General features: G+C 37.0%; 1 protein-coding gene across 1 annotated transcript in view; it reads left to right on the plus strand.

Moving 5' to 3' along the window:
* Positions 1 to 16,331, plus strand: part of IleRS-m (Isoleucyl-tRNA synthetase, mitochondrial) — a 403,472-nt gene that overhangs the window by 238,501 nt on the left and 148,640 nt on the right. The window contains exon 13 of the mRNA XM_090378489.1: positions 7,040 to 7,142. Coding sequence (XP_090234615.1) covers positions 7,040 to 7,142 — 103 coding nt within the window. The remainder of the gene's footprint in view (positions 1 to 7,039; positions 7,143 to 16,331) is intronic.

The following is a 16,331-nucleotide window of genomic DNA, read 5'->3' on the forward strand; positions in this document are numbered from 1 at the left end:
ATGAGTAAATTTTCTATAAGTATAAATAGTGAAAGTTGTTTTGCATCTTTTAATGGTTAGATTTAAAAATTTTATACTATTATTTTCTTCTATTTCAAGTGTATATTTTAATATGGGATCAAATGTATTGAACTGGTTAAAAAGCCTGTCTGTTGTGGCTCTCTTACTAATTATGAAAATATCATCTGCAAACTGAATAAATATTTTAACCTGTGAGATATTATTTTGGGTTAATATACTATTTGCAATTGCTATTTAATAAATATCTGACACTGGATATGACAATCCTAAGCCCATTGGAAGCTCCATATTTGTTTATATGTTTTGTGGTTATGCTTTAAAGTATTTTACTAGTGGTAAAAATAAAGTGAGTTTAGTATTATCTTTTGGTGAGAGTTCACTCTTTTACAGTGTTGTCTAAATTCAGTAACACTGACAATTTTATTAAGGTGAATTCAGTGTCACATTGGTGTAGAGCGATACCACATCAAAAGAAGCGGATATGTTGTCAGAAGCCAGCTGTATATTACTCAGTTTCTTAAACACTTCTCTATTATTAATGTAGTAGGTGGATGCAGAAAGTGTCAGAGGGGAAATGATTTTTACCATGAATAAAGATAGTCCTGGGAATGTAGACAATGTATATAAAACTACAGATTCTAAGGGATGGCAAAGTTTATTTATCTTCACAATACCGAATAAATATGGCATTATCGAATTTCTTATGCCAATTCTTTATAAGAGATCAAAGGATTTTTTTTTTTTTTTTTTTTGTTTTCTCAGTGCTCCTAAACATTATCTATTTTATTTTTAACTGTTATTATTGTTAAACATTTTATCTCTTTATTGCAGTGCTCACCGCATGTGCAATAAACTAATCACAAACGACCTTTGTATGTATGCCGTAATCGCGTCACATGTATGTAGCCGACACAGCTTCTCAAGAAATAAAGTAACCTACCGGGTCACGTCGGCCACATATATACAACACACAAAAAAAAAAAAAAAAAAAACACCATTCTTTTTTTGATATTTTCTTTCATTTGAAGCTAAGAGTGTGTTAAATGTGTGTGGCTGATGCGAAGTCAGGCGAGGACCTCTTCGTGTCTGGTTGGCCTACCCAAGAATATTTCTTTCATTAGGAGCTAAGAGTGTGTTAAATGTGTGTGGCTGATGCGAAGTCGGGCGAGGACCTCTTCGTGTCTGTTTGGCCTTTTATCTCCCTTTGTGAATTGGGGATGCATTCACACACAAGGCCTACTCTAAATCCAAGAATGCTCACATAACTATGGCTAAGGATTTGCTTAATTCCTTTACTGCCTCCCTTAACAAAATTCGATTGATCCCATCCACCCCAGGTGCCTTTCTTGTGTTTAACTTCAACAATTTTTCTTCCACTTTCCTGTCAGTTATTATAAAATAATTTAACTCCCTGTTAGTGTTTGGTAAACTTCTAGCATTCCCTTCCCTAAAGAATTCCTCGTGTGAATGTAGATGCAGAATACTCATTCAGTTTGTCAGCAACCTGAGCAAAGATCATCAACAGTCAAACCGTCATTATTGAGTAGTCCAATTTGATTTATCCCCTTCCTTCTAGTATTACATAAGTAAAGAAGTCTTTGCTGTTTTTCTTTGCATCCTCTACCAAAGATTTCTTGTAATCTGCCTTCGCTTGCCTGATCTCCTTTGTGACTTGATTACAGACTAGTCTATATCTACCATAAGCTTCTGTGTCGGCCGATAATTTATATGCTTAGATAATTCTATAATTAATTCCTGGAATGCTTCCCATCTAGAATTTGCTGATGGTAACATCATCAGTTGGTCCCACTATACTCCCATCAATACATTGTGATCGCTGCCACTTAGTGGTTCTTTTATCTCCAGATTCTTAATGCATGAATAATCGCTGCCAATAATGAGTTAAGAGCATTACTCCCTCTTGTTGCTTCTCAAAAATGATACTGTAGAAAAGAATTGTCCAATAAATTCACAAAAACTTTGCTAGTCTGTGAGAGAACAACCCACAAGTTCCATTCAATATATAGAAAGTTAAAAATCCCTCATAAGACATTCTTATTTACTGGCCCACTCTGTTTCTCTGTACAGCTGTTGTATTCATCAGAGTCATTAGGCCTATAACACACTCCTATTCTCATTTTTACTTTCCCTGTGCTTATGTCACACCAAACTGAGTCAGCATTGCACTGACCATTCATGTCAACTGAATGTACTTCCTTCAATTTAATATGCTTAACTAAGATCATAACCTCTCAACCCCCTCTTGTTCTTTATGCCCTTCCTGTGTACATTGTATTCCCCATATTCAAATTCTGCATTTGTTGTCTTGACCAGCACTTCAAATTCATCAAATTTATTTACTATATTCCTAGGATTGGTGTACATTCAAGTGTACATACACCTGTTCTTACTCTTAGTTACCGACTAAGAGTAAGAACAAGTGCAACATAACACACCCTAACACAGCCCATGTATTTACTTGTTTCATGGTGGCTCCCTGCAGACCTTGAAATCCTCAGCACGTTGCTATCAAAGCTGCTGCTTGTTCCAATAGCTGCAGTGCAAGGATCACTTTTATCCCTACCTGCTTCTATTGTTAATCTATTCATCTGTGTATCCTCCCAAGCTAGCAGTTTTCCAACACATCTAACACTGCCTCTATAGCATCAGCAAATATTCCTGCATCCCCTTCTGTTTAAGTGTATCCCATCCCTGTAAAAACAGTCTCTCCTGTTAACAAGCACAGACCACGCTAGGAAAAATTCTACCCAATGAGACTCACACAGTCCCTCCTGTAGTGTTTGGCCAGAATTCAGACACTTTCAAATTTAACCTTAACTTGCAACTTTTATTCAACATTTTATTCAACTTGTCAAGGAGGTCTGTAGATATCCAATTCTTAATGTCATTAGTGCCAGTGTGACAACATCACCTTTTGTGCCTTTAAAAGATGATATCTTCTCTACTAATCATCAACTTTTGTCCCTGTCAGATGTATCCTGGTCTTATTCCATCTATCCTTTTTGTACAATATATTTTCCGTTTCCCTAACAACAACAACTAGTTCCTGTGAAACCAGCACTTTCTGCCTTGCAGGTTGCTTCTGTGTTGCTTGATGACCAAGTGCACACTCTGATGTTGATGTAGATAGCTGAGAGCTTGATGGGCCCTAGTTTAATTCCTTTGAGGTCATCCCCATATAATCACAACATTCCATGCAAGATCTTATTCCTGCCTGTTCCTGATAAATGAAGCTATAAACACCATCAAAAATCTGATCTTGATAGCCAAAAAAAAGAAAACTAATACTGCATTACAGCAAAATTTCAGAACTACTGCACCATAATTCCATAGCAAACAAATTTGGAGCACTCGTATAAAAATTATGTGCATACTCCAAAGTTTGATAATGCAATAATCCTAAAAAACTGCATGGTAGCACAGTGGCATTGTCACTGTCCTTCCTATATCAGGTGGAATAGGCACTTGTTCAAATCTTGTCAATGATCTGAGAAATCTTTTATGGGTTTTTTTCACTCTTTGGCTGAGTTAATTGGTCTCAGGCATAGATAGCAAGGTTTTTACCCAAAAACTCAGGTTTTTCAACAACAAAACAGGCAAATTGACCGAAGAACAATAATGAATCACAAACATAATACACTTATTATAATTATAATCCTAATAAAAGAAAACAATGAATATAAATTAGCCATAAATGAAGATCTGGCAATCGCAAAATTTAAACTACAAGACGAGAACATGTTAAACACCAGGCCACTTCTAGATTTTCCCCTTCCCCTATCCCCCCTTCCACTCCTTCACATAACTAAATAGTATCCTCAAAAACCACAGGACTATTCCACAGTTTGTAAACCACCATTCTACTGTTCACTCTGTACAAATCCCAAATCTACCATACCATGGAATATTGTTCCCGCATCTGGGTATCCCATAACCTCTCTCTCTCAGGCTTCTAAACTCCATTCAAAAGAGGACAGTTTGGTTAATTAATGACCCATCTCTAACAAAGTTTCTCCAGTCCGGTCAGCTTCCTTTTAATGTCCAATTTCAAACTCGCAGAACCAACTTTTCTTCAAAGCTTGTTGCCCTCTCATCACCAGAGTACCTACCAGCCCACTGATGAGGGACCAACGAGCCTTGAAACTGTGCTATCTGGGTGGTGATATCTGCCAAGAATAAATAACATTAGTCTTCTCCACTGGCAAAGCGTTGCTTATTCGAGGTAGCGCAATATCAGGGCAACTCTTGAAGGCATTCACAATATGAGATATAACAAAAACAATGCCATTTCACCTACTTCAGTCCGGCGCCTCCATAGCCAGGTGGGCAGGAGCAGCAGTGCATAGCACACGCTTCTTGATTAGACCGGGGTTCAAGCCTGTGACCACCAAATACGGAGGATGTGGAAAGGTCAGGGAATGATCACCGCATATCCCCGGAGCAATATGACCTTAGTTGCTAATGCTCCTAAAAACCAAATAACAGCATAACAGCAACCTACTTCAGTGATTCACTATGAACTGAAATGATGCTATGCACTAACTTGTTCTTTTAGTATATTTACGTACATTGTGTAAAAGTAGAAATATACAAATGCATAATTTTGAAACATTACAAGCTTAACAGCTTAGAAAATTTGAAATGAACTTGAAAGTGGGAGTGACTAATAGTATGGCATTCTTTCACTTGCTCAAACTACACACGAGGGGCATGTTCAGATTGAGGAAGGATGGTTGCAGCATAGATATGTAGAGTTTTACATTCAGCCAGCAAGTAGTTGATCATTGGAACAAACTTCCATCTGGTGTTTTGTAAGCGGGCAGTTTGAATAAATTCAAGGAAGAACAAGACAAATTATTGGAGGGGTTGAACAGGTGTTGTGGGAGGTTTTTTTTTTTTGATGCTCTATAAGCTTGCTTTCTTGCATCACATGTCACTACTACTACTAATAATAATAATATATAGTTTCAGTGAAACCCATGTTTAGTCTCTAGAGCAAAGTTTCCAGCATCCCCCTCCCCCCATACTTCTCCTTCAACCCATGAACGGTACTAAGTACTATAGGTTTTAATACCTTTCGTGTTTGGGGTTTTCATAAAAAAAAAAAAAAAAGCTAAGAGCTCCTGGGTCTCCATCTCACTATTAGGTTTAAGCTATTTATCGTCTGGACTTCCTTTGTCATATGTGTGCTGAAATTTTAATTTTGGTGTTAAAATTGTTCTAAGGGAAATGGGAAAGTTGTCCTCCCTCTTTGGTTTAGTCTAAATGTTATCAGTGTATTCTGAAATAAATTTTTAGTTTGCTATACTGTTAACAATGGCACTACTCCAGAATCAACATTTGTAAACTACATCTGAGTTACATCAAGCTTACTGAGCTCATTAGAATTGGTTGTTTAAAATAAATATAATTATATTATATAAAATTTATTTCATGTACAAATATTTGCCTATCCAGTGATTCTTCTGTAGTTATAATATTAATACCTAATTCAATCTGTAATATCTGTAAATTTCTTGAGTTGTTCAGTGGAATTAGGTTAAATAGAATATCGCACAGTTATGCATGCTTTATTTCTACAGAGAAACCCTAGAAATATATCTATCCCTGGAATACACTATCAAATTACTTGTAAATTCATATAAACCATAATATATATATATATTTTTTTTCTTCTCTCAAGTATAGTAGAACTTCAAAAATCTGGAATTTTCAGTTATCTGAAACTTTTTGAATATTACTTCAAGGGTAACCAACCATACAAGGGCAGAAAAAAAATAGGCTAGTTAGGCTTAAAAAACAAAGGAAAAACTCTCAGATCCCAAATTATGAATCATGATCCATTAATAATTTCCAAACACCAATAAACCTTTCTATTTTACATATTTCTCAGACTGTATGTCATTGCTACTGAATATGTGCAATGTATAAAATCATTCATTTTGTGAAACATTCAATACCAGTTAGCATTAGCATTAATAGAGGCATATGATATAAGAAAGCAAGCTTATGCGGCATCAGCAAAAAAAAAAAAAAAAAAAAACCACTCTCCCATTTCACCCCTCCGTTCGTTCCAAGTACCTGTCCATCTCAGCCTTAAATTTATTTAGGCTATCAACTTCCACAACAAAGGATGGAAATCTGTTCCACCAACCAACCACCCACTGGCTAAATGCCTACATCTGTCTTTTCTCAATTTGAATTTATGCCATTAGAGGGCATAAATTCATAAATGATTACTCTGAGCAAGAGAAAAAATTCCATCAGCATTGAGCATGCTCAAAACCATTCAAGGCTTTATACACCTTTGTATTTCAAATCCTCTTAAAATACTTAATAGTATTTTAAGAGGATTTGATTGTGGAAATCATACTGCACTGTTTATACCTCACATTAAAATAGTGGACAATTGCAACACCAATACTGAAGGCAGCATTCAAACTTATGAACTTTATTTCTTGGGAAGGTACGTTATTCACTGGACCAGTCCTGCAGTATGAATTAATATGTTGTCTTATTGCTAATAACTATCATTCTAAAGATTATAGGAATCAGAGCTACTGTATTATATAATAAAAATAACAGATTACCCCTTAATACTTAGGCTATATTCTTAACCATCAAAGAACTGGAATTTTCAAAAATCCAGAACATGCTACATGCCCAAGGATGCCATCAGATTTATAGGGTTCTTTCTACTGCAGTTTTATAGAAGAAAATTATTTAGATTTTCATGAAGGAGGTATTAGAAAATAATACTTGGTAAAAGGTGAGGAGAGGGCACTTGACAGAAAAAGGTTGGAAACCACTGAGTTAATGGAGATAAGTTCTGTTACAATAACAAAAAGTTTCACATAGTTGGCTTATTATTTCTAGAGAATTTATCTATATTTAATGTTGTTAAAGCACATTAAATTTTAACACTAAACATACATTAAATGTTTTTGCTGTAGCAAATTCTTTGTTAGATTAATATTTATTTGTAATAAATTTTCAGACCTATTATAGACCATTTGTCTCAACTTATTATTTTGCATGGACCTGATTGCTGGTGGTCATTGCCAAAAGAACAACTCCTTCCATCACATATACTTCAGCAGGTAATTTTGGAATTCATTAAAATATTCAATTAAAACTTTATTCTTTTTCACTTTCTTATTTTTAGATTCATAATATGTCTAAATTTCCAAATTAAATGTACAGGTAACGCTTGTATAACATGGTAGTTAAGTTCCTATAAAATTTCTTGTGGTGCAAAACCATGTTGTACGGGACTAAGAACCAGTACAAAAAAGGGAGTTGCATTCCAGAAGCTAACAAAAAATACACCACTTTTTTTATAACTATTGGAAACTTAATTTTTTTAAAAAAATTAAGTGATACATACAAACTGTGATACATACGAGTATAGGGCAGATAATGTATGTACATGACATATACAAGTATATGACTCGTATATGTCAGATAATGTACGTTCATTTAATTTTCTTCCTCTTCATCGCTGCTAAGCACAATCAAACAAGAACATTTTCTCTGTTGCAGAATATCTTCACCTTCTGAACTTTCTTCTGCAGCATCTAGATTTCGTGTATCTTCTGCTCTCTCTAAAAAATCAGTATTCTAGGATTATTTTCTTTTGCTTGATAGATCTTTGTAAATTTTATGGTATGGAGCTAAGCATTTTTGAAGCTCCCTTTTGAACTTTGTGCTCCTTTCAGTCAAAGGATCTGCATCCAAAAATTAAGATTCTAATTGCTCAGCTAAGTTTATGCCTCCCCCATATGCTTTTTAGTGCAAAATTTGGAACTTCAGAATTTTCATCTGCACTATCATCCTCTAAATTGATTTGGTTTGCATCCGATGCCATTTCCACCAAATCCACTTTGCCATTTTCTTCCAGTAATCCTTGAACGTCTTAAATAGTGATATCATCAAAACCTTCCCCTCCTACCGACTTAGTAAGTTGTAGTTTCACACTGATTCCTTTTTTTGCCAGTTGTCTGAGGATTTCAGCAATTTATCAATCATGTTAGAGCGAGACTGTGTTGTAGAAGTACCTTTATACGGGGGTTGCATGTATTTAGATAGTATTGTAATAACCTTTCTGATTTAGGAGGCCGTTTAATTTTGATGTAAACTTTATAAAAAATTAATCGCAGTACAAAAAGCATTGTATGTTTTAATGCATCTCTGTGTGAATTCTGAGATGTAAAGTTATATATAAACAGTATTTTTTTTTTTTTTTTTTATGTAAACCCCAAACACGAGAGGTATTAGAACATATAGTACTTAGTACCGTGCTTGGGTTGGAGGTTGAGAAGACGAAAGAAGATATTTGTTGACATTGGACTTGAACTTCTGTAGACTGTAATTTTCAGGAAATATGTATGAAGGAAGGTTGTTCCAGAAAAATGGCAGTTGAATGAATAAATGAGGAAGTTGAAAAGTTGGTTCTGTGAGTTTGACGTTGGCTGGTGGCGGCACGTGTTCGGACTGTTTTGAAAGAGAGAGCGGGAATTATAGAAGACAATTCAGAAGAACAGTGCCCATGGAAGTATCTGTAGAAGAGGCATGCAGCAGAAACAGTACGTCTATGAGAGAGTGAGTTGAGAGACTCTGTTAGAGATGAATCATTAATTAACCTAACTGCCCTCTTCTGAATGGAATCAAGAAGCCTGAGAGAGGTTTTGGGGACACCACCCCAGATGTCGGAACAATATTCCATGGCAGGGCAGATTTGCGATTTATACAGAGTGAGCAGCTGTTTGGAAGAAAAGTAACGCCTAGAGCGAAAGAGAAAACCAAGTTTTTTAGATGCAGAGGAAGCAATATTTGTAATGTGCTTGTGCCAAGAGAGATTATAAGTCAGGCTAATCCCCAAAAGAGATATATAATTTTGCCTAGAAATCTGAGTGTCACTAAAGATAAGCATAGGAGCAGAAGAATCCTTTCTGTGAGATATAAGACAAGACTGAGTTTTAGAAAGGTTGAAATCAACTAAGTTGTCTTTGCCCAACTGGAGAATTACCTGAAGATTGGCATTTAAGGAATTGGTAGTAGATTTTTGAGAAATTGATGCTGATTGAGCAAGACAAGGTTTCTCAAAATGGAAAGTGGAATGCAATGTGCTATCATCGGCAAAACTGTGGATAGGATTTCCAGTCAATGGAAGAAGGTCATTAATATACAAGAGGAAAAGAGTGGGGGAAAGAACTGAACCTTGGGGGACACCGGCATTAGTGGAAGTTAGAAGACAGAGAGCCATCTACCATCAGCCTCAGTAGCGATCAGAGAGAAAACTGGATAACCAATTACTAAAAACAGTTGGCAGATCATAAGATGGAAGCTTGTTTAGAAGACTTATGCCAAACACGATCGAAAGCAGTAGTAGTGGCATGTGATGCAAGAAAGCAAATGTATGAGCTTATGCAGCATCAGCCAAAAAAAAAAAAAAAAAAAAAACACGCCATTCCCTCCAAATGCCTGTCCAGTTCCTCCTTAAATTTATTCAACCTATCAACTTCCACAACGACAGATGGAAGTTTGTTCCAGCAATTAACTACCCGCTGGCTAAAGGCAAATTTCCGCACATCTATTCTACCTCTGTCCTTTCTTAATTTGAATTTATGCACCCTTAGGTTCGTAATCTGAACAAGTAGAAGGATCCCATCAGAATTCAGCGTGCTGAACCCATTCAAGGCCTTTGAGATGTCAAGAGCAACTACTTGTGTTTCCCCGAACCTTTCCATTGAATTAGTCCATAAATGGGTAACATAAGTCAGTGGATCGACACTGACGGAATCCATACTGGCGATCGTTGATCAGACAGAAGGTTTCTAGGTAGTTTAAGAGTTGGTGATTAATTGATTTCTCCATTACTTTAGAAAGAGTAGAAGTAATTGCAATGGGACGATAATTGGATGGGAGGGATTTGTCACCCTTTTTAGGAACTGGCTGGATATGAGCAAATTTCCAAACAGAAGGAAAAACACCTTTGGAATAAGAAAGTGAAAAAAGCGGCAAAGAATAGGAGTAAGGTCAGGAGCACAAGTTTTGAGAACAAGTGGAGAAATACCATCGGGACCTGGAGCTTTCTTAGCATCAAGATTCTTCAAAATCCTTCTGACATCCTTTTGACGGAAGACCACAGGAGGCATTGAATGGAGCATGTTGGGAATGATGATAGGTGTTTTACCAAGATCATTAATACATGAGTTGGAAGATAAATGGAATGCTAGCAGGTCAGCTTTATCCTTGGCTGAAGTGACAACTGAACCATCTCGTTTGGACAGAGGTGGGAGCAGAGATGGGCAAAAGTTGCGGCCAATAGCTTTGGCAAGAGACCAGAATGCTCGGCTCCCATTAGGGAAAGAAGCAAGTTTTCTACACTTAGCTTGTTCAAACTCTAGTTTGGACTGATTAATAACTGCTTTACAATTGTTGCAAGCTTTGATGTAGGCAGAAAATGAAACTGAAGAGTTAGAAACAAGCCAATTATGATATGCAACATTCTCCTCTTGAACAGCCTTAGCACATTTATTGGAAAACCAAGGTTTAGATAAAGGATGAGATTTTAAAGTGTAGTGTGGGATAAAGGATTCCATTCCTACAAGAATAATTTCACTGATATGAGCTGAGGAAGCGTTGCCATCAGAAGTTTCGAAGCAGTAATCCATACAAGGAAAAGAAGAAAAGAAATTTCGCAAGTCAAGTCATTCCATTTTGCATTCTTGTAATGCCAAACAACACGAGGTTGGGAATAACCATTAGATAAAGGCTCCTTTGGAGAAGAGACAATCACCAAGTTGTGATCTGAAGTGCCTAAAGGACCTCTCACTTCGACCGTGTACTTAGAAGGGTTGTTTGTGAGAAAAAGATCAAGCATATTGGCTGTATGATTAGGATTGTCCAGTATTCTTGTACGTAAATGAACAATCTGTGCTAGGTCATTAGTAATTGCAAAAGCCTCAGCATCTCGACCTCCTGGGTTGGTGTGACTAGAAAACAGAAACCAGCTGGAGTTGTGAACATTAAAATCACCAAGAAAAATTACCTCACTGTTAGGAAAGTTGGACTAGAGAAAGTCAAGTTGCAAAGAGAGGAAGTCAAAGAGCTCCAAGTGATTAGTGGAGTTGAGAGAACGGTAGAGACTACAGATGAATTTCACACAATGAGGTAGAGAGATTTTAAGCCAGAGAAGATCAAAGAGAGGAGATTCCAAATTGCCAAGTCTCTGACAGGGAATATCAGAACGGATATATGCACAAGTATCACCTTTGACGCGAAAAGAATCATACAGCGAATAATTTGGGCATCTGAGATGAGCAGTAGTTGAATCAACCGATAACTGAGATTCTGTCAGAAAAAGTACATGGGGTTTGGCAGACTACAATTGGAAATGGACATCGTTGAGATTAGAATTGAGACCACGTATATTTTTGAAATGAATTAGGAAGTGCTTGGGAGGTTTAGTCTTTTTGTAGATAAGCTTGCTCTATTAGATTGACAATTCATGGTGTATTCAATAGTAAGAAAAAGTGGGTGGGACATGCTGTATGAAGTAATGAAATTTTTGGATATGGCATACACATGGTAAGAATATAGCCAGATCCTTGACATAACGTGGCCTCGACAATGCTTCCCGCATACACACTACTCGGACTCCCTCCAGTCACTATCTGGCAGAGTAGAGGTAGCAAGATTATACACTAGCTGATCCGGAAGCCTCCTAGAGAGTTACCAATACGTTTTGTCCGATGTACTAACTAGTGGCCGGCCTGCGAACACCGTTTTAGAGCTGTACCCTCGAAATGTAAGGAATATTGGATCTCAACATGACGTTTATCATAACCTCAAAAGTCATCAATCATACTGCATGATGGAAGAGATAGGGAAGGGTTGACCGGAACTTAGCTCTAGAGACTAAACATGGGTTCCACCACTTCAAGCCTCCAATAAGCAAAGTGGTGGTATTTCACCGGTTGATGAGAGTCATCTGCTACCTAGTACTGCCTAGTAACATAGAGGGGTGGCGTTCCTCCATGTGGTGTGGGTGCCACACCTTGACCCCTGCTTAAGTTGGTTCACACCTGGGTGGTCAGCCACCATGTACTTGTGCATAGAGGTTATACCCAGAATTACTAACAGTCCCACCATCGTGAAGGTGCAAGCAGAGGATTTGGCTGTCACAGACCGTCCGGACTTCGCCGAAATTGGGTCCACTTGACCTGAGTGTCACCCGAATATCAGTCCCATCAGCGTTTTAGACTCCCAGGTAGCAAGTACAGCTTGTCTGGCATATCTGAGAGAATGTCTGTGACAACCTCAAGGACCAAGGACAGTTATTCATGTTACCATGGTTGAAGATCTTGAAGAAGAGATCAAAGCATATGGTTTGTTTAAGTTTCTTAGTATATTTGTGTAGGTTTCAAAAATTTAATAGATTAAGTTAATTATTATGCAATGAAATGTTCCAATTATTTTGGTGGGTTTTTTTTTTGAATGCTGGTGTTTCACAACTCTGCATCCAGATAGGCAGCTGTTTAGACACATTTGCATATACAGTGGATTCCGATTATTTGGGCCACCGGTTAATCGGGGCAGTTGTTCATTTGGGGCAAATCTTAAAAAACAAAAACCAATCAAGAAAATAGCCAGTGTTTACTTCGCTTAATTGGGACAAAATGCCATTTAATCGGGGCAGGAGACCTCAGCACTGGAGATTACCCTACGATTGTCTCCTACCGTACCATGTAGTTCGGTCGGATTTCTGGAGGTCACAACCATAAAACAATAAGCAGTCACCTGTTAATTGGGCTTTTCTGTTGGTGAAATCTACCATAAATGGACAGTAAACTCGATCTTATTGAATTTGCGGTAATACCGACAGCTGGAATTCTGTGGGTTATTATGGTAAAATGTGTTTACACTTCCATGAACTCTTCAATCAAATAAAAAAATTAATTTTCAGATCTTCTCTTCATTCCTATTTTTAAAGCTTCGTAATTTGTTACTTCGTTCTCACTTGCGCGTGTTGTGTTACTTGCAATTTGTGTGTGCTGTGTTCTTTGTTATTGAATGCTTATCTTTTTACTGTTTTAAATTTTAACCCCCACCCACAAATGTCAGTGAACAGAAATGTCAACTAGTTTAGTTAGTATGTACACATTATTACACTACGTATTAATTCTTCCGATTATCACATATATTCTTCCGATTTTCACGTATCATTTAATTTTTTAATTGGTAAGGTAATAAAGAGTAAATTTGTGCTTAATATATCTTTACTTTTATAGCCTGTGGATAATATTCCTCCTATTTTCGCTAATTAGAATCGCTGTTTAATAGAATTAAAATTCAATTCACAAACGTGATCACAATGACCGGCGCTTACTACACATCGTATAGTGAACGGAACTTTATTGTGGTGAATTCATCGTAATGTGATTTGATTGTACAGTGAACCAATTGTAAAGGGGGGGGGGGGGGGTGCACATTGTATTTTTAACTATTTACGTGAAACTTCGGATAATTGGGCCAGCCGCTTAATCGGGCCAAAATGCACTAGTCCCGATGTGTCCCAAATAACCGGAATCAACTGCATATGCAGTTGTCTTCACTATGTTTGTCCGCATGTAACAACTCAATTTGCGGTGGTGATTTTCATTAAATTTATATTTCGGCCTTTTAAAAATATTTGTCAAGTCATTCCAAATTTCATTAAAATTAGGCCAGTAGAAATCCATCAATATTATTTCTTTTTTCCAAAAAAATCTGTATGGGAAACATAAATCAAATGTAGTTTTAATGCAGTGTTGTTAGCTTTAGACAGTCCATGCACAATTTGCATGTATTGTTTAGGTATGGCTTGTGAACATTTGGTTATTTGTAAAGAGATACATCTACAGTATATAGAAAGTAAATTGACTTTAAAAAAAAGACTGTTGAATTTCATTATGTGTTCTATAAAGTTATCACCTTAGCAATTACTTGATAAGGAGATAACTGTATTTGTTTTTCACTTCTAATAATCACAGAAAAAAAAAAAAATTCAATTAATTTAACAAAAAAAAAAAAAAAAATGAACACACCTGAAATGTGATGCACTTAGCTAACTTGGTTTTTTATATACATTATTTAGTTATGAGATTGGACTCACTTATTCTTTTGTTCCTTTCTTTAATAATTTTTCTTATAGTAAGCATCTAAAATTATAAATTTTAATGATCAGCTTTACACCTGCACTTTGCAGCATTACTGACCTATTGCTCTTACCAGGTGCATGAGCAAGGTGATAGAAAAATGATCAGTGTTTGACTGATACTGATTTTTAGTCCAAAATGGCATTCTCAATCCAGTTCATTTTTTCAAGGTCGATCCACCTTCAATCCACTGAATACGATGAAAGCAAGTATTCCTTATACCTTTCTCTGGAAAAACACGTTGGTGTGATCTTCTTTGATACTGCCTGGAGATATGGTATAATGAAGACCTGTATAAACTGGGGTTGTGAGAATATATCCTGCAATTAATCAAAAAATTTCTTGCATTACTGCTTCTTTCAAATGCGCCTCCGTAGCCAGGTGGGAAAGAGCAGCAGTGCGTAGCACACGCTTCTTGATTAGACCGGGGTTGGAGCCCGTCACCACCAAATACGGAGAATGCGGAAAGGTCAGGGATGACCACCGCATATCCCGGAGCAATATGGCCTTAGTTGCTAATGCTCCTTAAAACCAAATAACAACAACAACAGCTTCTTTCAAGTTTGATTAAAGAACTGTTTTTTATATAAAGGGTTCCTAACAGCTTCCTAGGTGTAATATTTGACAAAAAACTAACCTTCATTGATCGTATAAAAATTCTCAGGATCACATCTTAAAAAACTAAGTATTTTAAGTGTAAGTCATAACATTTAAGAGTAGGAGATCTGCAGATTTACTTAACAAGTACAGGTCAATGTTGCAAAAGAGTCGTGAGTCAGGGTTAAATTTGAAAGTGTCTGCAATTCTGCCCAGACACAATAGGAGAGAGTACATGATGAGAGCCTTGTCAATCAATTCGGCCCTGGAGGGAATGTGCAAGACTCAAGGGGTAGAATTTTTTTTCAGAGTGGTCTGTGCTTGTTAACAGGGGAGACTGCTTCTACAGGGATGGGATACACTTAAATAGAAAGGGTGCAAGAATATTTGCTGATGCTATCTAGGCAGTGTTAGGAAAACTGCTAGCTTGGGGGGGGGGAATCACAGACTAAAAGGTTAAAAGAAGCCTCAGGCAGAGGTGAAGGTGATTCTTGCACGACTTCAATTAGAATAAGTAGTGACCTGGAGCGAGGGGTGCTAGGGATTTCAGGGACTGATGGCAGTCATCGTGAAACAGGTGGGTATATGGGATGTGTCAGGGTGAATAGGAATAGGTGCATGTATACCAATGCTAGAAGTATAGTAAATAAATAAATAGGAAGGGAGAAGGTGTCATGCTGTTAATTAAGAAAAACATAAAATCAAAAGAAGTGCATCCAGTTGATATAGATGAACAGTGCACTTTTGAGTCAGTTTGGTGTGACATAAGCACTGCTAAAGCAAAAATAAGAATAGGAATGTGTTATAGGCCGAATGATTAAATGTTCATTGTACTCATTTGAGTACAGAGAAATAGTGGGCTAGTGAATCAGAATATCTTATAATGGGGGATTTTAACTTCCCAGATATTGACTGGAACTTGTGGATTGGTCACTCACACACAAGTAAGACTTTTGTGGATTTATTGGATGATTGTTTTCTGCAGCAGCATGTTTGAGAGGCAACCAGAGAGGGTAATACTCTTGATCTGGTTATCAGCAGTGATCATTCATGTATTAAGAATTTGCGGATAAAGGAACCACTAGGTGGCAGTGATCACAGTGTACTGATGTGGGATTTACTTAAAGATATAATTACCATCAGGGGTAAAGGAAAGGGTTTTTGCTTCCATAAAGGTGAGTACAGTGGTCTCAGACAGTTTTTAAATTCTGTACAGTGGGATCAACTGACGATATTACCAACAGTAAATTCGAAGTGGGAAGCATTCAAGGAATCAATTGAGGAAGCTACTAAAAGTTTCATACCTATTAAGAAATATTGTTCAAGGTTTAGGCCTAAATGGTTATCAAATGAACTAATGAGACTCTTGACATGGAAGAAAAATGCATGGGATGCATATAAATTATCAAGCGACTCAGAAGCCTATGGCAGATATAAGCTAGTCTGTAATCAGGTCACAAAGGAGGTTAGGCAGGCGAAGGCAGATTACGA

Source organism: Mastigoproctus giganteus, chromosome 7 (genome assembly GCF_048544385.1).
Source record: "Mastigoproctus giganteus isolate SK-2022 chromosome 7, ASM4854438v1, whole genome shotgun sequence".
In the NCBI taxonomy this organism is placed as follows: Eukaryota; Metazoa; Arthropoda; class Arachnida; order Uropygi; family Thelyphonidae; genus Mastigoproctus; species Mastigoproctus giganteus.